Here is a 24,917-nt window from a genome sequence, read left to right on the forward strand (position 1 = left end):
ATATAATATTTAATATTTATTTTAAATCAAACTGTTTTTTTTTTACCAATAATTCTTTTTAGATATCAAGTTGTCTTTAACATTGTTAAATTAATAGACTAACATTAAAACATTCTCTTTTATTCTTTTAAGAGATCTATTATAAAAATTATTAACAATACCTAAATAATTTTTTATATTAAAAAAATGATAATATAAACATAATACGTGCTAGTGATCTAGCCTTTGAAAGTGCGATCCACATAAAAATTTATTTTTTTACTTAATGATTTTAATGTTTTGTTATTTTAATATTATATTAATATTAAAAATAAATTTAAAAATTTTATTTAAATATATTTTTAAATAAAAATACCTTACAAAATAACCGCATCCAAATTTATAAAAACTCGCAAGTCTCTTCCTAAACGTTATCAAACTTATAAAAACGCGCTCGCAAGTTTCTTCCTAAACATTATCAACGTCCAGGTAATAAGCCAATTTCTCTCTCTCCTCCTACACCTCATGCCCCAAATTGTAAAGAGACACAAACCCCCCTCTATATTTTGAAAGGACTTGGTAAAACCCTAATTCTCAATTAAGTTGTCGAAAATCGATATTGAAGCTGAATACTCTTTATAATTGGAGTTTTTAGTTGATCTTGTATACAGTGAAGATCAATTGCTCTTTCTGATTGGTAAAGTTTGGTTCTTGATATGACTTACGAAGTCCGCGGAGTCAATTAGTGTACCTAACTAAAATTAATTGCCAGACTGGCAAAAAACAAGAAGGGGGATTTGGGGTTCAAGAATTGTGTTTCAAAGTTTGATTTTCTTTACTTTTGCATGGCCTGGCTTAATTTTTACTTTAACTGGAAAAAATTATGCAATGGGGCGAGAAGTCTTTTTTACTCTTGTTAAAAAGATTCAATTTATGTGTTAGATTAACATAAATGATAATGTTTTTGAATTGATAGGTTATATAATGAGGAGATATAGTCCACCATACCACAGTTCTCCAAGGAGAGGACATGGAGGGCGAGGAAGAAGCCCACCAAGGAGAGGCCGTGGAGGTGGTGGTGGTGGTGGGTATGGGAGAAGCAAGGACCAGAATAGTGGAAGCCTCTTGGTTCGGAACATTCCTCGTGATTGCAGGTGCTTGAAACTTCGCCCATTGTTATTTTTGGTGAATTAGGTTTGTGATTTTAAGAGAAACCTTTTGAAATTTTTACTGATTTGTTTGTTTATCGTGGTTCAAAGACCAGAAGAACTTCGAGGGATATTTGAGAGATTTGGAGTTGTAAGAGACGTCTATATTCCCAGGGACTATAACACAGGGTGAGTTTTTTTTTTTTTTTTGCACGGGGAAGTGGTTAAATCTGTAATGAAATATTCACGTGGTTTTATTCGTATTTTCTGTATATATACGTGGTGTTTTAGATTTTCTTGTTCCACTTTACTTCGCTTCTTGACTTATTTTTGGGGATGTTTGACTAATTCATTGGATTCATGCAATGCCTGCCATAGCTATCCACGAGCCAGTTTAAAGGAATCATTTGCCTTAACCTTTAAAGGAACCAATCTTTAGCAGTAGTCGTTTGATTGATGAAAATCTGGTTAGAATGACTTTCAATGTTCTCAGCATTGTTGTTTGTTTGTTTGTTTTTTTTGGTTGATAGTAAGCACACAGTAAAGGTAACCTTTCTTTTGAAAGGATGTGGTAAGTAGTCGTTTCCCTCAACCTTGAAAGTAAACTAGTTTTTCTCATCTATGCTTTGTTGTGTGTTTGTTTTAGTTGATAGTAATTAGGAGAAATCTTGGGAGTGACTCATCAAAGTTTAAATTAGTAAGTCTCTTTTTGTACCAAAAAAAGGTGAAAAATCTTCTCTTGGATTTTACCTTCTGATTCTATATTCCTAGTTTCACATTAGCCACTTCATTTACAATCTATAATGGGCATGGGGAAACATATCTGAATTGCATTCTAAACTATTTCAGGGTTATTGTTTTCTTTTTCATAGTGAATTTAATTCTGAACTGGTTTGTCAGGGGGTATGTTGGTTTGAAGTTAAAAATCAAGACCAAGCCCCACAAAGGGGGTATGTTGGTTTGAAGTTAAAAATCAAGACCAAGCCCCACAATTGATGAAGACCTACTGTTTATCATTCCCTAACATACTGGTCTCAAGAGTAATGTTCAATGAAGAATGTTCCTTTATGAAGAGAAATTAAAAAATACACAATCACTAGAAGTTTGATGAGGAAGAAGATTGATCCCTGACAATTGAAGACAACTTGAGGAGAATTTAAGTTTGGGAACGTTGGTTTGAGTTGCATCTTATATTTACAAGCATGTGAAGAATTTTCAAGTGACTTGCCTATTATGAAGTTGCCTTTCAAACTTGACTGTTAAAGAAAAGGTCAGCCACTAAGCCCATTCTGTGTAAAATCATGTCCACGCATGAGTAAGTGCTCTAGAGCTAGATTGTAATTTGAAAGGAAAGGTACCAAGTAGTGATATTATGGCAATCCCTAGGCAAGCTGTTTTAGTAAGTCAATCATATCAGAAAGTTGGTGTTTGTTTGTACACAACTTTCCATACTTTGATTGACACTTTGCCATGTCTTGTATGCAGGGAACCTCGGGGGTTTGGGTTCGTGCAGTTTGTGGAACCATATGATGCTATGGAAGCTCAGCATCATATGAACGGGCAAGTTTTTGGTGGGAGGCAGATGTTTGTGGTGGTAGCAGCAGAGACAAGAAAAAGGCCTGAGGAGATGCGCCACAAAGCTAGGGTTAGGTAATCTCTAATCCATATGTATAAACCATGTGATTTTAATGTTGCTTTCTTACTTAGATTTCTGACATTTTACTTGTACATTCCACAGAGGACCAGCTGATCATGGAGGACAATCATCTTATTCTCGTATGCTATCACTTATTGTTGTTTTATTTTTCTGGACCATAGTTTATTGAAGTTGTTGCCAGCATTTTATGTTGTCCAAAAATGACTCCGTGTTCCGCTCAGCTGATTAATTCAACAATGATCCCGTGCATGACTTGTTTCTTGCATTGCTTGAAGACCACGTTTTTTATGTTTTTGCTGTATGGTTCTAGCAGCTATGCGTCTTCCTAAGTGAACATTTATGTTTGACAAAATTGGAGTCTTTGAAATCATGGTAGTTTTGAAATTGTGGTGGTTTTGATGTTGCAGCAATGGATCATCATGATTCTCATAAAAGTGGCATTGATGTTATTTTTAAAAACATGTTGAATTTTTAGCTCCATGAGAAAAAGATTGTGGTCAGATAATCTAGAAAATATCTTGGTATGGAGCCTGAACTTTTGTTATCAAGGTTTATTAATATCTTGCCAGATGAAATGAGACTAGCTACTTTCCTTTATCAATCAAATTACTGCATTGGTACCAAGCTTTCATCCTTGCTTTTTCCATTGTTGGGACCCTGAATTGGTTTGCTGCAAAATTAATTAATCACTGCTCTGTATCAAATATGCTTCAGGACGTTCTCGTTCATTTTCACGGTCCCCTCGCCATTATCATGTTTCCAGGTCTCGATACCGGTCGAGGTAAGCTTCATGGTTTCAAATTGGCCATTGTATTGACCCAATTCACATCTGAAACAGGTTGAAACATATTCGCAGGTCATACTCTCCTGCCCCGCAACGGCGAGACTACTCTCCTTCCCCAGAGAGAAGGTATGCAGACCATCTAAGATCCCCTAGAGGTCCTCCACCAGAGCGTGATGGTGGCCACAGCTGCAGGCTGTATTCTCCACAGTATGGCCATGGTGATGATCTTAATAAAAACAACAATGGGTTTGGCGAGTAAGTGACTTGTCCTCTACTGCTGTCATCATTATTTATTTTAGGCATTCCATGCCCTTGTAGTGGGTTTTCATGCAGAAGTGATTGATTGGGCACAAGTCATGAAAAAAATGGTTAATTTCATTACAGCAAATTCCTTGTTTATGAGAACACAATATGTGATACTGGTATGACAGGAATGCTGCCCATGTTTTCAGGCCATGTAAGAAAACTCAGCATTTTATATGTTATTTTTCAGTTGAAGTTAATTTAGAAGGGGATGAATGCACTCTGAAGTCTGTTTATGCCTATAAGTTGACACAAACTTCTTTGCGATATATGGATTTAAATGACAAGCGAAAACATGTTCATTATAGGAAATTGGCATATGATTTTGTGGAAGCACGAGCTTGGAGGCCGTCTCCTGGTAGACCATCAAGTTCACCTTCTTGATCAAGAACTACGTCGGCTGATTTGTCACCAAGGCATGCTAGATAGGGCAAATGACAAGTGCCAGGGCGAACACGGTTTTCTACATGCATCAGCAGATGGTAGTAGGCCTATGTTGCCTTGTGTGGATGAATTGGAACATCTGAATTTTTCCAAAACCCGCATGTATACATGGTTTGAATTCTTCCTTAGCGCACTTCAACTGACTTAATGCGATGCAACTTTCCAGATTTTACCTCCGTATTTCATGATATTATGTTGATATTTGAATGGATCTGTTGTGCCAGACACATGTTGGCTCACGGCTCTTATTCTGTCGCAAATTAGCAACAATTAACCCCTTTTTTTATCCGATTTAACAACTAAAACAATTTTGCAAAGCTCATTTTTTGAAGTAGAAAGCCTTAATGTATATAGAAGTTGGAATTTTTTGATCTGCCTTTCATGTAACAGTCATGAAGCTGACTTTCTTGCATTGCTTCAATCTTTAGATTATATATTATCTGGGAAATTCTTGGTCTTTCAAGATCCCCACAAACAAGATTTTCTTGAACTAAATTATCAGTTTAGATACTGCTAACATTTAATTTTCTATTGGTTGAGTTCAATAGCATAGACAAATCCATAAATAAAGGGAAGGAACCCAGAGTAACAAGACACAAACAAAATTGTAAAAGAAATATTAATGATGTGGTATTTTGTTTTATTACATTTTTTTTTTTTTTATTAACGTGGGTGTCCGGGTTAGCTTGTGCGCACCATAACTAATTCCACGGCCCACTGAACATCCTGTAAGCCCAATGAGCAAGTAAGGCACCGCGGGGGTGACATGTATACCGCACAGAAAGGAACCAATAGAGACAGGAAAAGAACAAACTCTCCAGCCTCACTCTCACTGGTACTCGAACCAAAGTTCGAAGGAAGGAGAGCTGCCCCAACAACCACTAAACAACCACTAAGCCAACAACCTGTTGTTTTATTACATTCATACTTTCTTACCCATTGTTTTATTACATTCATACTTTCTTTTGTAAGAGAGCTGGGGTTTCATTTTCCTTTTACTATTATTTATTGTTGGAGAATTCTAAATCAGATGTCATAGTTAAATCCAACACAAGTGAGGGGAATGGAGGAATTTTAGATAGGAGACTGTTCAATATTTAGGCTTCTTGCAACGCTACTGAAAGCCGTCGATCATAACATTCGTGATTATCATGGTGTCACTTTTGATGGCATGAAATTGATGAACAGGTAAAAAAAAAATTCATTAAATACACTGTAGATTAACAAGAATAAATGAATAATACTTGTATTGATGAGGAGCTTGACCTGAAAATACCTTGAATCGGTTTACGTAAATCTAGGCTTGTAGACGGGTTCTAAGGCAGGCAGCAGGGAACAAGTTTGATGACCAGAAAAGTCGATGCCTGCCCATCAGACGCCACGAAGAACACTTTTTTATTTATTTAATTAACCTTCATTTTCCTTTTTATTGGCTTGTCTTTTCTCCCTTGATTCGTTATCTTTATACATTATTTTGCTATACGATTCTCACGTGATTTCCTTGAATCAGCTATTAAACTGAATTTACTTGACGAACCAATTAATCTGAACCTTATCTTTAAATTTATTAAAAAAAAAAATACCTTATCTTTAAAGTGATTTATTTATTCACCAAGTATAATTCCAAATTTCATTCAACTCAACTGCTCTCGGTTGCCAATGATCTCCCCGCAATAAAAATGTGTTATTATTGCCGATGAGAAATTATTAATGGTGCGAGGATCCATGTTTAACCATTAAGTAGCAATGAGATGAATTTAATTTATCAATTTTTTTATGAAAATGTAGGAGTCATGAATGAAAGTGTTTGTTTTCACAGTTAAAAAATATTTTTGATAATTCTTTAATATTTTTAGTATGAAGTTAATTTTTTATTTATATTTTTAGATTGTTTTAATATACTGGTATCAAAAATAAATTTTAAAAAATAAAAAATATATATTATTTTAATATATTTTTAAATAAAAATAACTTTAAAAATATTATAATTCCAAACATATATCTCTCTAAACTACAGTACTCTTGGATGAAAAGCAAATTTCCTGTCAAACATCCGGTCATGGTAGATCATGACTGGAAGTTAAGCATGCAGCCATCTATCTGCCCATCAACATTCATAGAGCGTTTTGATCAGGGTACCTATGCAAATAAACACAAGTTTTTCACAAATTCCTTTTTATATTATATTGAAAAAAAATGCAATCCTATTTTTTTTTATTTTTTATAATGATGTAAATTAGATAAAATCTAAATAGATACATAATTAGTTTATAAATACATAATTGTCTGCCGAGTCTATCAGAAAATTTCTTTTATTTTTTGTTTTTTTATCTTTGAATGAGAGGTCAAACCAAAGTCACATTCAAATCTCAATATAACAATATTTTAAGATTGTGTTTAATATGCGGTTAAGAATTTTTAAAAAAATTGATGGACGAAGTGTTACTTGTGTAAAAAGGAAAAAAAAAAAAACTTAACAAATTTCTACTCCTTAGCCTCAGTTTTGGGGTCAGATGTTACTCTCTAGAATTACTTTCTCCTTCTATTTTTTGTGTGCTAGGTGAGGGGAAAGAAGGTGAATAATTTCCCCTCAGATGAGGGTCTAGCTCAAGGCTGCATGGCATTATAGTGTTTGTTTAAAAGTTTCCATTTTCTTTTCTTTAGAATAGTTCCTGTTGCCACATTATTTAATGAATAATTTAGGTAAATGAGCATTAAGCAAATATAATACGGTAAACTTGCTTTCTCTCTCTCCTTTTGAACTTTACTTCTGCCCTCAGGATGGGGGCATTAAAATTGTGGAAATAATCTCTATTTAATAATATAAATAGTTCATGACCAATTAATTCAACGTAGCCGTCTTAGCTCAGCTGGTAGAGCGCATGGCTTTTAACCATGTGGTCGTGGGTTCGATTCCCACAGACGGCGATTTTGTTGTTCGTTGACTTTTGCGTCAATTTACGGACCTTTTTCTTTTTCACGGTAATAATTGGAGCCGAGTTTTTTTTTCCCCTCGTGAATTGAAAGCATGGCAATCGCAAGTTGGTGTTGCTTATTCACTGAGATGAAGTAAAATACTCATCTGTCATTGTTAATAAAGTCGTTGTCTATATTATCTATCTCCTTTTACAATTAGTTATATTGTTAAAAAATATTACACTTTAAAAAAGAATTGGCAGAAAAAGAAGATGAGTGGAAATGCATGGACAAGCTTAATCAGACTCTGATTCTTAAAGAGCGGATGAGCAATGTTGAGTTACACAGTGTTCGGAAAGAATTAATAGATGTGAGAATTTCAGCGCTTCTGCTTTCCTTTTACCTTGTTAACCAGCAATGGGAATTCTTATCGAGTGGTGTTCTCTAGGGTAATTCTTATCAAAATGATTGGCGGGTGATGATTTTTCTTTTGAAACATAAGAAATTCTGGATACAAATTACTGGGATCAAAAGAATGGGAGAGGCTGCTACAGGACCTTTTGAAGATGCCTGCTTGCATAGTTTCTCTGAAGATTATGAGGAGAAATCGACGCGGATATGCTCTTTGTTGCAACATGACGTTACCAATCCAATGTGGCATCCCTTCAAGAAAGAGTTTGTGGACGGGAAATTCAAGTACTTTCTGATCCTTATTTTCATTTACGAATTGTTTTCCCCTTGTCATTCTTGTTATTATAGACTCAGTGTTGATGCTCCCAAAGTTTTATTGTAAAGTGGTTTAACGCCATTGATTAAGTCTAAAGTATCGACAGCATTGTAGGTGTTGCGTGAGGGAATACGCACCCCAGAATGCTAGATGTGTAGAAATGAATTCGCCTCTTTTATCTACTTGCTGCGATGCTGGTAGAATCATACTTATACTATCAAGTAGTTAGCAGCATGTTAATTTGAGGCTATTTGTGGAAACTAATCGATCCTTAATGCTCCTCTGACAGTGATTTACTTTAATCCTGCCCATTAGCTGAGCTATAATTGTTTGAAACTGCAGGAAGTAGAAGACGAAGATGACAGAAAGTTGAAGGAGTTGTGAAATACGTGGGCGAGGCGGCTTACAAAGCTGTTGCTGATGCACTAATGGAGTTGAACGATTGCAATCCTAGTGCGAGGTATCTTATTCCTGAACTTTGGAGCTTAAATGATGGCAGAAAAGCCAGTTTGCAAGAGGCAATCAAGTGCGTTATTATAGAGTTGAAGACTTACAAATCTCTTGAACGGAAAAGGTAACCGAGCCACTGCTAGCATGTCAATAATTCTCGATCAAGTCAGTTCTGTAGAGCATATACCATTACATGAACTTCATGATTAGCTAAGATAAGCTCCTCTGAGGTAATATACTGGAACCAAGCTTGCGTAAATATGAAAGGGAGGAAAACCAAAAAATTTAAAGAAAGCATAGTTTAGGAAACTTTTTTGCTACATTAACTGAATGTACGCATCTGTATTGAATCAAAGCACTGAATGTGCTTCGTACTCCACTCTCTTCGCGATTCTCTTCTTGCTCGTCCTCCACTAGTGTCCTCAGAGCAACAGTTGCTAATAACGAATTAAACTAATCAGGAAAATTTGAAAAGTATAACAGTAATTGTGTTTTTATAGCGATTTTTTATTTAAAAATGTATGAAAGTAATTTTTTATTTTTTAAAAACTTATTTTTATCATAAATCATCAAAAATAATTTAAAAAATATAAAAATAAATTTTATTAAAAAAAATAAATAAATTTTAATCCACCTATATTCTATTTTTACCAGGGTAAAAAACGGGGGCTAATTATCTCTCTGAGGATGCGGGACGTCCTCGCTACAAAGTTGTACGTTTGCCACCTGCTCGGGCCATAAGGCCCCAAATATCTGGGCTATCCTATATCGTTGGGCTCCTCCTCCTAGAGTCTGTAATTGTACCATAAGCCCAGATCACTCAGCTATAAATTTAAACAGTGGGCTCGAAGCTTTTAGATTCTGTGAAACCCTAGGGACCGGACTTGCAGCTATAAGAAACTGAATTGCCATTTGCTTCTTCCATCTTCTGTTTCCAGCCGCCACCATAGACAGTAGACACTGTAACAAAACCCTAGGGTTTAGATATTGTTCTTGATTCCTTGCCGTTATTGTTGTATTAATTGTATATAAGCATATAAGGGTTATGATTATAAAGAGAGAGGGCTTAAGTGGGATCTTCAACAAAACTCATTTGGATTTGGAGGTTAAAAATGATGGAAAGAAAGGCAGGCACAAAAGAAGAAGAAGCCGCCACTCAGAGAGTAAGGCTTTGGTTTCTCTTCAGTTTGTCCCTTTTTTCTCTTTTTCAACCATTCACTCCTTTTGGGTTTTTCCACAATGACAGGCCTTTTAAATTTACACTTGATATGAGCCCGCATGTCAAATTCATGAGATATTGAGTTTTTTTCGTTGACTTAGTTTTTTTATAAACATTTTGATTTGCATATGTTGTTTTTGTTATGGGAAAACAATTTTCTGGTTTAGTTTTCTCATTTAACAACTGTGCGATATAGAAAGCCTGATTACTTTACTTGTTTTTCAATAGCAGACAATTTTGTGTTTGGAAAATGGTGAGGTAATTAGGCAGCGGCCAGACAACCGTAGGGATGGTATCCACAGATGACGGGTATTTTATCCCGCTTTGTCTACTGATTCCATCTCACATTTCTTACATTGAATGATTTAAATATTTTTACAATTATTATTTGTTGGGAGCCCATGAATCGGTGGAGGTTCTTACATCAGTTAAATTCATGAAAAAAGTAAATGAAATACCAGTTTTGTTTATAGGGTTTGTCGGTTTTTTAGTGTGTAATAGTGCTTTGCATCACATTTACTAGGTTCTATGATAAAACAAAAGTCAATTTATCACTCTAAAGCTAATTTTTGCTACCATTTGACCATTTTAATCATGAAGTTATACCATATTAGCACTGAATTCAGTGCGTAGAATGGGTGTCCGGGCTTCTATGGAAACAGGATGACCGCCACAACTTGATTTTGGAAGTCCTTTAGTGTGCTGAATTTTATGCATATTGAATTACTCGCAATAAAAAAATGATCAAGTATATTTTACTAATTTTCATTTGTTACCGCATGCCCAAGCTTTTTTCTGAAAAAATTGATGTTGTTTTCCGTTTCTTTCTGCTGCTCCTTTGTGTCATGCAGCGCATGGTGCGTTGTGCAATATCTGGTATTAAGTGTTAATTACGGCCATTTTCCATGGAATTGAATCAATGTGTTTGCACAACTGCCTCGTCCTATCTCCAGTTTTACTCGATTACAATCTTTGCTTGAAAGTGATGCATTTCCGTTTTTGTTAACTTTTTTTTGGCATGCATGCGATGCAATTCGTGTACTATTGAAAAGTACTAAAATTACATCTAATGCAAGATTGCCAGTCTCGCCCCAAAATTAGCTACATGAATATAGAAGATTACTTTTTCCTCAACTGGGGCATTGGTCTTTGTGACCATGGATTTTCATTGCATGCCTGGTTTTGAGCCTCTGAACCATTAGGTTTCTTTTTCTGTGCACCATTTGGTTCATAAATTCTTGATGATTGGTGAAAACTAGAGTTACACTTCAGAAAGATTGAGATCGCTTTCCTCCTGGTGTATCATGAAGGATTAAAAATTTGAGGCTTGGGACAGTGATGGAACACTAGAATAAACTTTGATCAAGAGTGTAAATGTCTGGAGGCGTTGCATGCCAGCGACTGGATGTTTATTTGGGATGTAAAGGAAGTTGCTGTTACATGAAAATTCATGGAAAAAATTGCTTCAGAGCTTCATGAATGCCCTTAACCCGCACGTGTATGGCTTTTCTATACAAGAGGAAACCGCTGGCCTGTAAGATCTCAGCAAGTTCATTGAAACATGCTTGATGTAAATTATGGCCTGTCATTTGGGTTTCAAAAGCTTTTTGGTTGTAAATTAATGTTAAAAATGATTTTTTAAAAATAAAAAATATTATTTTATTGTATTTGGAAGTAAAAATTTACTGTAAAATTATATATTCTCAAACACATTGCCTGCAAAGCTACTCTTTTCTCAAGTCTTACTGTGTAATCCTGAGGCATAGCTTGTCAATAACAGTAATCTCAAATTTTATGATTTTAGTACTGAGTTCAGTTGGGAAATTGCGGTTTGTTGCGTTATATTTTTTTCCGCGCTAGTGACTTCCCTGGTGGGGGCCGCTTGACAAGCTTCAAACTTGAATCAAGTTCGGTTTGTACTTTTTTAGATGTTTGATATGCTGATGTCAAAAATGATTTTAAAAAATAAAAAAACATCATACTAAAATGTTTATGTAATTATGGTAGGATTCAAAATGCTTTTTGTTAATGATTATTATTTGAAATATATTAAAATAATATATTTTTTAATTTTTAAAAATTATTTTTAATATTAACATATTAAAATAATTCAAAAAATATAAAATAAATAATAATTTTTAATAAAATAAATAAAAATTTAAAAGAACACAATAGGGAGATTATGAGCTTGCAGTTGTACCTTAGATTATTATGTATAACGAGTCCAAAAGGGAATCTACGCAAAACTCAAAAACCCAAGAAGAAAACTCCATCGGCTAGAATTTCATCGAAAAATAAATTGCTGTGGGCTAAATTTCTTGGGCCGGCTTTTCTGATGATTAGAGGGCTGGGGTTAAGGTTTGAGTGCTAGCTAACAAGGAGGAGATTGAACGAAGCTTCGGGCAAATCTTGATCCAATTAACAACACATCAAATCCCTGTCTTCACTTTGTCCCCCTTTCTTTTACTTTCTAGTCTTGATTTGAACGCAGACAACAATGGTGAATCCAGTTAAGATATTATCCAGAATCTTTGACTTGTTTGTCACCCATCACCGCCGAAGGAAAGAAATCATATCAATGTTTATCATTCTGGCAGATTCTTAGAGTCTAGAGGCAGCTATCACCGCCCCTCTACTCTTTGCATCTCTCTCCAAATCCAATCCTTTTCTTTATCCTTTCTATGGTTTCAACGACGAAAAGTTAACCTCTCATCCCAAACAAATGCAAAAAAGCAAAATTGATGTTTAAAATCTTTAAGTGATTGCCAGCATATTCTATCTACTCTTGCAGGAATTTTTCTTTTTTATTAGCACCTGGTTTTTGGCTAAGTCCCGACTAATTATGGAGACGCGCATGCTCTTGATAAAGAGTTTTCTGCAAGTACATTACACAGTTGACTCCTGAGTTTTTTCCAAGTAGCCTCCTGGAGTTGCATGATAGAAGTTTAACTTTCTTTAACAGAAACGCAGTCATGTCCCAGCTTTTCTTTTCTAGTATTTTATTTGTTTTTAGATTTTTGAAATTGTTTTTGTAATTTTTTTATTTTTTTGTTTTAAATTTTTATTTATTTCAAAATTATTTAATATACTTTTAAATAAAACCACTTTAAAAAACAATCTTTTAAAGCAGCTTTGCGGGAGTTTCTTGAAGAAATAGTGCATCAACTCAAAACAGACAATATGATAAAATGTTGGACCGTACATATCAAATATCACATACCAAATACAAGGAAAAAATAATGAACAAACAAGATTCTTAATGAAGTGTATACATACATTAATCTATTATACGGTAAACAAAAGCGGCGGGCTACATTTAACTGTGCGGCCTCCTCGGCTTCCGACCTTCCATTTACTTTTTCATCCATTAACCCATCGAAAAACCCTTTAATAAAGTAAAAACAACTCGCTTTCACCGACACTCTATCCTCATTTCCTTCTTCTTTTTTTCCCCACTTAGAAAAGAAAAGGCACGGGAAATAAAAAATTACAAAATATCAAGCGGGAATTTTAAACCCTAAAATTCTTTCCGGCGAAAGTTTGCCCAAATTGCCAATTTGGTGGAACAACATTCCATGAAGTAGAAGTGCGTCTATCACTGCCCGTGACCCTGAAGGACAATGACTGACCAACCAAAACTGAGTTTGACTGCCAGTTTTGACCCCAGTTACGGCTCATGCTCATCCACCCGGTCCTGGATCCCTTCACGCTCACCTTCACTAAATCTCCTGCGCCTGCAACGTTGGTGATCAAAACCAAGTTGAAGTAGCGGTGTCCGTTTATTGTGAACCTGATTCCTCCTGGCTTTCTACACGGCACCCTGGAAAAACAAAACTGGCGTTTTAGTAATTCTCGGAGGGGATGTGGACCTCCCCATGCAAGTGGGGACAGAGTAGATAAGATTCTCCTTGACTAAAAGGCAAACGGTTCTGATTTCTTCACAAAATACATTTGATCAGAAGATTGTACACGTGGAATCTTGAAAGACCAATCATACCATACTAGGAAACCTTCGAGCAGCCAATCATGTTTTTATTTTTTAGAGCAACCTATCACATTTTCATAGTCCAGATTCATATGAAAGAAATCAACCGCCATGTCTGACCCACTGCATAGTAATTATAACACAAAATACTCGTTGTTCTATCGATCAATCAAATTGATTTAATACGATTCATGAAATATATTTTTTTTCTAGTTATAGCAATAATAGTAGTAAGAAACTGATTAGAGATGATACTACGACTAACATTTAAAAGAATAAGAGACAAGTATGGTGGAATTGGATGTTTACCGGCGGTAAGAGACAGGGACGATGCCGGCACGGTACTCGGCGATCTTGAGGAACATAGGCATAGCAAGATCGAAGTGAGGGCGAGGAGGATTGCACCAGCCACCATTGTCACTAGGCAAAGCATAATTAGGAGGGCAAAAGTTTGTTGCTGTGATGAAAATTGATGGGCTTCCAGAGTGGCACCATTGTGGTTCATTAGCACACTTTATTTCAAAACAAGCACCGCAACTAAGGCCATTGTTGAACAGGGCTGTGCTGAGTGCTGCAGTATTCACGCCATAGCCTTGGCTGTACAAGTTACCGTATCCGCAAGCACCGCCTGAACACAAGAAATAAGATCAATTAATTTCCTTTTTTGGGATTTTGGCTTTTCGTTTTTGAATTCTTGAATGGAATTTTAATATTCACAGGCAATGCACGGTATTGGTGTGAGCTTGTTGTGTTTAAATGCTCTGAAATCTGAATCTGGTTAAAACAGAGTCCGGTGCTGTGAAAAGGCAGTGAGAGGTAAGGGATTACTTTTTTTGTTTGTTTTTATGGTTCTGTCATGGAAAACGCAACAGCAAAACATGGGTTTTGCAAAATGCAGAAACAATTCATGAATAATTCAAGAAGCTAGCTACTTAGAATGAAGGTTTCGAGATTACAGTACCCATAGTCCCTGAGGCATCGCTGCCACCATAAAAAGTAGCATGGGCGCTCTGCCAGTCTGCACCGGTGTAAACACCGGGAATTCTTGCCTCCACAAGACTCAAAAGCAGCACCAAAGATATAAAAGAAATGGTGGCCCTGGCAGCCATTGCTCTCACTTATCACTAATAAACTACGAAGGGGCTGCTCGAGATGGGGATTTGGGAAAGTGGGGAGAGTGTGTGGAGAATGCAGAGTGTGTGGACTGCTATTTATGGAGGGAAAAAAGGCATTACGTTGACACAAAAAGAAAAAGAATAAGAAGAAGAAGAAGAAGAGAGAGAACAAATTATAATCAGCCTTGATTAGTGCTTAATTTGGACTCCAGTTAATCAAGCCAATTCTTTCTTTTATTCCCCACATTGACGGTAACCCATTGAATCTGCTTGGAGCTTTTGATACTTCTTCTGTATCAAAATCCAAAATATATAAATAAAAAAGTTATTTATTATTTATTATAGTAATTATTCAATACATATTCATGTACTTGTTTTTTTTTTTAATTTAAACAATTTTAAGTTTACAATAAAAGTTTTGAATAATTGAATGGGAGATTCAAAAAATCTCCTGATTATAAAATTAATATATTTATAAGAAATATATTAAATAATTTAAAAGAATCTTAAACTCTAGAAACAAGAATATTTATTCTTGAATATTAAGTTTATTAATATTTTAAAATTTAAATATTTTTTATATTAAAAAATAAAAAATTATAAATCGTTTACCTGGATGGTTTGGTTTAGTGAGTATTTATAACACCTAAACCTTATCATTTCTATAATAAAAAAAAGTTGAAAATCTTATGTTTTGGGAGATATTATTTAGGATCAAATATTTCTTATATATTATTAAAAAAATAATAAGTAAAGTAGATTTCTTAAAAGATCATGTATACATAAATATAGTGGAATCATTACTTTAATATGAGATTTTTATTTACAGGTTTTTTTTTTTAAAAAAAAGTTAACTCGTCACTATTGTTCCACAAAAATACCACCGTGGTTTATCACATGGGGGGTACTAAAGTAAGGGTACTGGTTGAAGGGGCAAGTACACAGGAGGATGAAGAACTATCAAAGCCTAATATGAAACCGCTTTGCTTCATTTCCAAGTTTCGCCATTGATTGCAGTTTCTGTCAAACAGTTTCTTTCTTTTTGGCCCTTTTTTTAACCTTTTGATTTTTCCCTCCATTGAAATTTCGCAAGTGGTGGGCTTGAATTGGAGGGAATGGTGGGACTGCTATCCTGTACGGACCATGGAATGTAACATGACGCTGCAGACTCCAGACCATGTGCATGCACCCACCTAACAACTGCCGCTCTGGACAACAAATGAAGCACGCAAACAATGTGGAAAGTCTCCAGACATTACTTTTAATTACTGTGGATAACTAGAAATCTTGAAGAAAACTACACTCCGATAATCACCGGTATCAAGAATCAAAACGATTCGTTGGTTTCCCGTTGAAAAGTTAAAAGATTACAGTGTTGGAGTCTGAAGTTTCACGCTGGAAAGCCTCCAGACATTGTCCAGATATTATATATACCCATGCCCCTTTGTTGACGATGCAAGATTTCAAACCGAATTATACGACCGGAAACAGCCGTTTGAGGTTGGAAAACGTGGCGTTGCATTGCATTAGGCACCGTCAAGATAGCATTTGAAGGGTTAGGACAAGTGTTATATTTTTAATGAATAAAACGTAGTAGTTAATGTCCACTAGCGGGATGAAGATGAAAATTAAAGCATTAGGAGGCTGCTCTGCGTTTCCACTTTCTTAATAAAGTGGAAACCAAGCCTGCTTCCACCTAAGCATTAGGAGGCACCCGCCTCATTGAAGATCTTCACAGAAAAGTCTGATTTCAAATGGCCGTAGATGGAGGGGGCGGGGCCCGTATTTCCGGATTTATCGGTCCACGTATTGCGCCGTACAATTTATCGGATTCCCCCTCAGGTCGTCTTGGTCACGGCGTGTGCATTTTCCTTGCTTGGAGTCCAGTGTTTATACTAAGAAGAGCAAACCGTATATTTCAAAGCTGCACCCAATAGGAAAGCATCTTGATGAATTTGTTCATCCCCTTCGATAATTTTGGTCTTTTAAAGGTTTCAACAAATCATCCTCGTATTCTAGTATTATTACAGCAGTCGGTGCTCCGCGATTTCTTACGCGTGAGACACAAAGAGAGACAAATGCCACAATTATATTGATTTCTTGCAACTTTTCAACGTCACAGAACATGCATCTCTGAAATGATTTCTTTTTCCTTTTCTTTTAATAAATAGCATTCTCTCGATGAGAAATTTGAACCTCAAACTTTAAGACTTGAAAAAAACAGCAACTTTACACGTAAGAATATGGATAATTTCATTTAATTAGGCGTCCGTAGACAGCAAGAGTCGATAATTATTTGATTAGCTGATATAAGGCTTGCTCCGAAATCCCATCACTCGCAAAAAATATGTTAATCAATATTAACTGCAAGGAGTTGAGGATGCACTAAACCTAACCAGCAAGACCTTGAAAACGGTGTGCTTTACAGGTTTGGCGTTAAGGATGCAGAGTGACGATGCAAACTAACTCCATGTGTCCAGTCTGATCTTATGTTTATGTATCAACCAAATCCAAGGAGATCCGAAATAATTAGGCTGTTTTTCAACAACCTGTCACCCATAACACCCTTACCTAGCAAGATTAAGTATCTGTTAGCTCATGACATGAAACCCCAGCTCAATGCATGTGAAAAATATTGTCCACCGGTATTTCACCTCTCCACCAAACATCTTCAATCTATCTCCCAAACCCACTTTCATTTATGATATGAAAAGCATCATTACTGATTGTCCTTATAATTGTTGTTGAATGTATGATTAATGATCCCATTACAAATGTTGCCATGATACAGTAAATAATTTTTATTTTTTTTAGACAAATAGTTGTCTGAATAGATAAATGTTAAACTTTATCGTATCTGGGCAAGTGGCCTTTGCCTGTTTTTCTCTCACCGTTTATCTCACTATGATTGCTCTTCTTCGAACATGGTTTTTAAACTTCACCCGCATCTACAGGTGATAGGTTTCAAGTTGTTGGTTAAGTAGGTTTACTTGTATTGATTTGGAATAATACAGTTTTTTTAGTTAAAAAAATAAAAATAATATCATTTAAAAAAAATTAACAGGTTCTGTCAAGGTTTTGACTAAATTAACCATATCATCAAGAGTCAACTTGAAATTTTTATCATTCGTGTTAGGTGATTTCTCCATCTATTTTTATTGAAACTCAATTATATATAAACTCTGGAATATTAACCTAGATTTTTAACCAAATAACACCTTATTAATTCTCTTTTTATTTTTATTGAAACACTACCCGGTTAGATTTCAAATCATAGATCTACTATCCACATCAAAATCAGGTTTTAAAACAATCTATGGACATGTTTCGTTTTATTTGCCTAACATTTCACACTTCACTCTAAATATTACACGCACTGGTTGATTTTATCTTTCCGAAGTACAATATACAGCAGATGTATATTATAAGCTAGACTGCAGAGAAAAAGCGTGAGACAATTATAGGTTTGCAAGAAATTTAAGCAAGTCTTTGGTATATCACTAGCCACTCAACGATTCAATGCGTTCATTTGAGGTTTGGTATGTATAATTAAGCCCTTTTATCATGGATATGATTAGCATTCAATAAATACGACAGTATATTATTAGACAGTGGAGATGCGTGGTGATTCTAGTTGGGGAGAGTGATAAAGTGTACTCGAAATCTTTGTATGTTTGGAGGATTAAAGTATAATGGTAGAATATTGGAATGAAAATTTTTTTTGGGTAATGTGGCAAATGCTGTCATACTTGTGAGATCTGTATAATACCTACATAGATATTAAAACCTGAAAGGTCTCTCTATGAGTTGAGTATGATCTAATCCCAGGTGACTTGATGCCATGTATTCCAAGCAACTTGATTAGTCAGGTTAATTAGGAATCAGCATCTTTATCTTCTTTCTTTTTCACACAAAAGATTAAAAAATAAAATAAAATAGATTGCACAATTAGAGAAAATCATTTTTTTATCACAATAATTTCCCAAAACTCACTTTTAAAAATTAATCTACTTGATATATAATTTTTAGATTAAACCCGAGTACGTATGTTTTCATTTGTTTTTCAGTACTTTAACTGCATCCAGGATTTACAAGCGCTTCAAAATGGAGTTCTGCAAACTACAAACCGATCAAATGGTCTCTAAAAGTCTAAAACCTTCAATGCAAGAGCACCAAAAGCATTAATGATCGTTGTGCAACTATAATCAAGTTAAATAATCGGGAACAATCTACTGTACTAACCACTCATGCGTGCTTCCTCTGTAAACATGCCTGCTCTTTCTTGGACCATTACATTGGGACCACGGGACCCTTCTTACCATGTCACGTCTCCCTATTACGAAGAACCCCATGTACCTACATGCAGCCCTCTATTGAGCTTTACGCAATCCCTAAAAATGTTCCAGGTTTCTCGAGCAAGCAAATTTGGAATCATATCTCGAGTTTCTCCAGCGAGCACCACCACAACCGATCACCTTTTATTCTCTTCCCGTCTTTTTCTTTCCTTCCCATGGCCCATATATCTCATGCTTTGATTTTTTGTATGATTCCTAGGAGGGTCCTCGTGACGCTTGCATTTGATTCTCAACTATATGGTCACTAAACTACTTTAAAACTCACAGAAGAGTAACCACCGAACCAACTAACTTAACCACCATTAGCGATGGCAATAGGGTCCAAGCGAATCTTTCCCCTGAGCAGCACATGAAAGGAAGGACCTTTTGTTATTTCGCCATGCATTTTAGCATAATTGGTATGGTCAAAATATATGCTTTCTTTAACCAGCAGGAAATGAAACCGCACCCGCCTCTTGCACAATTTGAATTTGGTGTTTTTGGGATCATAATTATTACAACAATCTCGCGACAAATCGCAGCCTCGGTGACATATTCCTCGCAATTTTATTATATGGTTTTTTAGGTAGCCATTAGCCCGACCCAATTTGAACAACTTCATTAGTGTTCCCGGGATAGCGGATGCTTTTGTCTCTGATGCAGAACAGCTGAAGTTCTAGTACATGTCTTCTCCAAGCATGCAGGTCAATCTTAAGAGTTATGAGGCATTGTATTTGTACGTATTCTAGTTTATCAACCTGCCAATGTTCGGTGGCTATCATTTGATAACCGTGATGTTGCCGCACCGAAACGGAGTCATTCTAGCCTTATATTATTGGAGCTTCACTGGAAATAGTAATAAAAGAACAGGTAGAACCAACCGTGTCAGTGTTATATGAATGGGGATTTGAACAATTATGTTTGATGGGCATTCTCCATCATTTTTTTTATTTATTATTAATATAAGTATTCAGATTAATTTAGATATATTTTGATTAATTTTATAAATTTTAAAATTAATAATTATATAAATTTTTAATAACTCTAAAAAAATATCAAACGCATAAAACATTAAAAAAAAACCTAAATTGACCCTGTGACCCATTCTCGTTCATTCTTGCTTCTGCTTGTGAATGTATTCCAGTTTGATCAATTTCGTTGGTTGGGTTTGGGGTCCAAATAAATACTCCTTTAATAGCACTTGACATGATTGTTTAATCTCCTGTCAAGAGTGCTGTCATATGACGCAATTTATGCTGTCTTTTAATTGCCACAATCATTAAGACCCCATTTGTTTTGCTGGAAAAATAAATTCCGAGAAAATATTTTTTAATATTTGGTAGTATAATAAAAAATAATTTAAAAAATACTTTTCAATGTTTGGTTATGTCATGGAAAATAAGCTGGAAAATAACTTATTAATATTTTATTTTTCTCAAGTTTATTAAAATAATAAGAAACAAATCTTACAAATTAAAAAGTTGAATGAGAATGAAATTGAAAAAAAAAAAAATTTCATAAATTATCTCAAATAAAATAAATAATAATCAAAATAATAGAGATCAAATCTAAAAAAATAAAAAAATAAAAGATAAAAAATTAAAATAATAATAATCAATATTTCATAAATTATTTCAAATAAAATAAGTAACAATCAAAAGAATAAGGACTAAATCTGATAGATAAAAAATTTCAATAAAAAAATGATAAGAAAAAAAGCAAATAGCAATTATAAAAATAAGGACCAAAGTTAATATAAAAATAAAATTTTAAGAGATGAAATTGAAAATAAATATTAAAAACAAAAATATATATATAGCGATCAAAAGTTTGAGAATCAAATTTGATATAATCAGCAAATAATGATATTTCTAAATTTTTTACAATTTTTGGAAAGTGTTTTTCATTGACCAATTTTTCTAATGACAAACAAACACAAGAAAATTTGGAAAGTGATTTCCCGGAAACAACTTTCCGGAAAACAAACACAGCTAAAAGGAAAACACTTTCCTGAAAACCAAACCAAATTTTTCATTGACTAAAATTGCCTGGAAAGTATTTTCCGTTGATCAACTTTCCTAATGACAAACAAACACAAGAAAGTTTGGAAAATGGTTTTCCGGAAACCAGTTTCCGGGAAACAAACGAGGCCTAAGACAACAACTATGAAAAAAATATAGTATAAATAGTGGCTATATATTTTATAATTCTTTATTTAAATATTTTTTTATATTTTAAGTATTTGAGTTTGTGAAATCTGATCGATCAAGTAATTTTGTTGATTTATTGTCAGAATGCTGACATATCTATAAAATCTTTTCAAAGGGTGGACTGGTTTTATTACGTTATATTTTATATTTTAAGGGCATTAGAGCATGGTTGTATTTATTTTTCAAAGTGTTTTTTATTTATAAATATATTAAAATAATATATAATTTTTTTTTAAATTAGCACATCAAAATGATTTAAAAACACCAAAAAATATTAATTTGAAGTAAAAAAAATTAAAAAATTCATTTTTTTAAAACATTTTTAAAATATAAAAAACAAATAGAACATATGAAATACATACTTGAAGATTTTTTTTCTATTTGAATGTTTTTCCCTGTCTCTCTCTCTCTTTTTGGTTTTTTATTTAAATACTTGTACTTATAAATTTTAATCAAATAAGTATTTTTCATATATTTCGTTGTAACTTATTTGATATTTCAGTTATCTCTAATACAAATGAGTCTATATTTTTAAATTAACTATCATTTTATCATTTTGTAATATTTTCAAAATAAGATTAGGAAATTAAAAAAAAAACAATAAAACTAGTTAATTAGGTGGGTATATTATTTATTTTTTACTCATTAGTTAGTTGGGGCTTAATTTATTTCCTATTAAATTAAGCAATAAAATAAGGCTTGGTGGGCCGTTCTTTGGCACTGTTCAATTCACAAATTCATTCAATTCCATCCTTTTAATAACTCAACTTTCTTTGAATTAACAGCCATTCAATTGACTATATTTGTTTTTTTAGGTTGCAATCTATTTTTTAAAATTTTTTTATCCTAAGAACATTAGGTAAATATATTTTTAGAAATGTTTTGGGTGATTTTGATATACTAATAATAATAAAAATATATATATATATATATATATATATTATTTTAATAGCTTTTAAATTATGGAACAGTTTTTAAAATTACTATGCACCCCCGTAACAAACATACTCCCTAGCAAATCATGTTCGAACTTGCTAATTAGATTGAAAACATTAAAGAAATCTTACGAGGTTGAGTATCTCCAAGCCAATGCTTGTCGAGATCTAACGTCTTCTAACATGGCTAGCTTATGGAGTAGTTGTGCATGCTCAAAAAACCCCACTTGCTGCCCCAACCAGGGGAAAAAAAAGAAGAAATCGAGCCCAAATAGTTAATAACCACAAAGCACAAATCCATACATGGATGCCATGCCTTAAGAAGATGAGCGAGATGGTAGAAATTCAAAAAATCAAGAAAATTAAAAAAAAATAACTGAAAAAACCAAACCATAAAAAAAACTAATTAAACCAATTAAAATTTTTAAAAAAACTAACCGATTCAGTTCGGTTTCGGTTTTATAAGCATAAAACCGGAAAAAATCCAAAAAAACAGAGCTAAACCAAAAAAACCGAGTTAATCCGGTTTGTGTTGGTTTTGGTCCTAAAAACCAAATTAAAATTTATCGATTTGATCAAGTTTTGGTTTTTTTAAAAAAAATTGAATTGAATTTTTTTTTTTTTTTTTTTGATAAAAATCAAAATGAACCATCATCCTTAATAGAAAGTTTGCAGTAATGCAAAGGGGCCCCGAGGCCCTAGTCATGGTTTAGCTTTGCGAGACAGTTCAGTCGGAAGAAGCATAAGGAACAATTTTGAGAGTGCAGGATTTTTTAAGGCCCGTGGGTGGTGGATAATGTATGCATCTATCCTGCTTTTTTTTAGCATTTGCTTGAGCTTTGACCTACGTGTCTGCTAATGGTGGGCTGATGTTTAATCGATGAAAAAGAGGGCCTCTCACACAATTCCGACCAAATCCATTCGTTTTGCTCACAAATAGCAACAAGGCCCACCTTCTCCAGCAGCCATTTGGGGTGCTGCTTGCTGGTTTGATATAACAAATAATTGTTCATGATGTCTTGTCCTCATCTTCGGAGCCCCAAGCTAGCGCCTTGCTTGTTTTTTGGTCACAATTTACTTTCCTCCTGGCGACAGAAAGCTTCATTGTGTCCCAAAGCAAGATTTATATTTCTGCTCAATTAAATGATGTTAAGCATATTCCTGTTTTGAAAAGAAAAAAAATTTATTTAGCATGACTTGGATGTCACCTAGCTTGATTGCTACAGTCATTTACAGGGTTTACTTGATAATGCATCGGAGATACTTATGTTGAATTTAAAAACATTAAATTAATTTTTTATATATAATTTTAAATATCTCACGTAGCAATGCCAAAAGCTTAGGAAAACACTTGGGGTGGTTGAGTTTTTCCCATGAGAAGGAAAAGCATGTATTTTAGTTTTTTATGATGTGTGGTTTGTATTTAAAAAAAATATATACCTATGAAAAAACTCAATCTTATCTCATCACAATTCATTCCCAAACACACAGTTCACAAGACGTGCTGCAATCACAGTAGTACCAAAAACATGACTTGAATATTACTAATGCTGAAGGTGAGTTCATTGGATCCCTGCTCCCGTTGTGCGCTCAACATTGAAGGATAAGAGATTGACAGTTTTGAAAGAAAACAAAATGCATTGATTTCTATGAAAAGCTGGCCGACCTCAGATCTGATTCCACTATGCACTTTCATCTTGAAATGACATGGGTGATGGGTGTTTGCCTACTGTTTAGCAATAAAATACTTGAAAGTTACAAGTACTTCGGGGACAAATTCATCTCAGAACTGACAGTTATAATCTCTGTTAATTAACCCAAACCCTGAGCTCTGGATGAGAAGATATGTTATTTTATAAAATGTCTGTCCGGTATCTAATCGGGTGAAGAATTACCTTTGCCAGGGTCACCGGATCGATGGTTTTCCCTCGCCGATCTATCTTGTTTGACAGCTAGCTGGCCGCTGGCCAGGCCTAACATAGCCATGCTGTATCCACAAGACATCACATGCAGTTATAAAATCTTGAAATCACATGGATTCTCCTTGTCTGTGAATGTATCATGTGAGTGTCTATGGTAACCGCCATGCTGTGTTAGCTCATCACTGCGTCTAATTATTGGTGAGAAAATTCTTCTTCTTGTTTTTACCCGTGGTTCCGGCTCTAAATCTCTCCTTTAAGGACCCGTGAATCTAAAGTGAGGAAAACATAGGCTGTGGGAGATGGTCGCAGCCACACTGGATGTCTTTTCTTCGATCAATAGTTATATCTTTAGGAGAATCCCTTGTCTCGAAGATTCATCTCTGTCCCATATGCTTTTTCAGAGTAAACAGCGGTGATCGCCTTTAGAATTGTTGCAGTTACACGGATTATATCCCGTATTAATTTGCGCAATCAAACCAGTTTCTTCATGGTGGATCCATGCAGTCTACACAGGGAGCTGGGTCGCTAAAAAAGACGACACCCATTTATGTGTTTGTGTACTGTCAACGAGATCAATTTAATTCACAAGAAAAAAAAAATGGCGAGAAAATACCTTGAACAGTTGCTTCGAGATAATAATTGAAAAATTAACAGCTTAGAACAAGTGGGCAATATCTTAGTGGTTTATGTTTGGGATTTTTTTTTAAAGAGAATGAGATTTAAAGATTAAAAAAGCATTCTTTCTGTTTAAACCGAACTCCTGTATTTCGCTAGTTAAAAAATAAAAAT

The 24,917-nt window shown here is 34.5% G+C and overlaps 2 protein-coding genes and 2 non-coding genes across 7 annotated transcripts; 3 read left to right on the plus strand and 1 right to left on the minus strand.

Moving 5' to 3' along the window:
* Window positions 1–362: 362 nt before the first annotated feature.
* On the plus strand, window positions 363–4,522 carry LOC118052286 (serine/arginine-rich SC35-like splicing factor SCL30). 4 transcript variants are annotated; one of them, XM_073410690.1, is made up of 8 exons: window positions 363–468; window positions 956–1,133; window positions 1,239–1,316; window positions 2,613–2,777; window positions 2,866–2,903; window positions 3,499–3,565; window positions 3,623–3,823; window positions 4,180–4,522. In XM_073410690.1, exons 2-8 carry the CDS (start codon window positions 964–966, stop codon window positions 4,253–4,255), a joined length of 795 nt encoding a protein of 264 aa, XP_073266791.1. In that variant the 5' UTR covers window positions 363–468; window positions 956–963; the 3' UTR covers window positions 4,256–4,522. The 4 variants fall into 4 exon arrangements, with proteins under 4 accessions (XP_073266791.1, XP_034919105.1, XP_073266792.1 ...); XM_035063214.2 differs by having other exon boundaries at window positions 3,641–3,823; XM_073410691.1 differs by having other exon boundaries at window positions 417–558.
* Window positions 4,523–7,170: 2,648 nt separating this feature from the next.
* Window positions 7,171–7,243, plus strand: TRNAK-UUU (transfer RNA lysine (anticodon UUU)). The gene has a single exon. It is a non-coding gene; the product is annotated as a tRNA-Lys (tRNA).
* Window positions 7,244–9,846: 2,603 nt separating this feature from the next.
* Window positions 9,847–9,977, plus strand: LOC118052473 (small nucleolar RNA snoR143). The gene has a single exon (XR_004688197.1). It is a non-coding gene; the product is annotated as a small nucleolar RNA snoR143 (small nucleolar RNA).
* Window positions 9,978–12,788: 2,811 nt separating this feature from the next.
* LOC118052284 (expansin-A4) lies at window positions 12,789–14,899 on the minus strand. The gene is made up of 3 exons (XM_035063212.2): window positions 14,574–14,899; window positions 13,922–14,240; window positions 12,789–13,447 (listed from the first exon to the last, which is right to left on the minus strand). The coding sequence occupies exons 1-3, from the start codon at window positions 14,719–14,721 to the stop codon at window positions 13,138–13,140; spliced, it is 777 nt and encodes a 258-aa protein (XP_034919103.1). The 5' UTR covers window positions 14,722–14,899; the 3' UTR covers window positions 12,789–13,137.
* Between the last annotated feature and the right edge of the window lie 10,018 nt (window positions 14,900–24,917).

This window comes from Populus alba, chromosome 8 (assembly GCF_005239225.2).
Source record: "Populus alba chromosome 8, ASM523922v2, whole genome shotgun sequence".
In the NCBI taxonomy this organism is placed as follows: Eukaryota; Viridiplantae; Streptophyta; class Magnoliopsida; order Malpighiales; family Salicaceae; genus Populus; species Populus alba.

Bases quoted from the DNA above. Each gene is read 5' to 3' on its own strand.
- LOC118052286 (XM_073410690.1), top strand. From the start codon at position 964: ATGAGGAGATATAGTCCACCATACCACAGTTCTCCAAGGAGAGGACAT. The intron at 2,778-2,865 runs GTAATCTCTAAT...TACATTCCACAG, and splicing joins CGCCACAAAGCTAGGGTTAG to AGGACCAGCTGATCATGGAG. The intron at 3,566-3,622 runs GTAAGCTTCATG...CATCTGAAACAG, and splicing joins AGGTCTCGATACCGGTCGAG to GTTGAAACATATTCGCAGGT.
- LOC118052284 (XM_035063212.2), bottom strand. From the start codon at position 14,721: ATGGCTGCCAGGGCCACCATTTCTTTTATATCTTTGGTGCTGCTTTTG. The intron at 14,241-14,573 runs GTACTGTAATCT...TCTTGTGTTCAG, and splicing joins CGATGCCTCAGGGACTATGG to GCGGTGCTTGCGGATACGGT. The intron at 13,448-13,921 runs GTAAACATCCAA...TTGTTTTTCCAG, and splicing joins GTCCCTGTCTCTTACCGCCG to GGTGCCGTGTAGAAAGCCAG.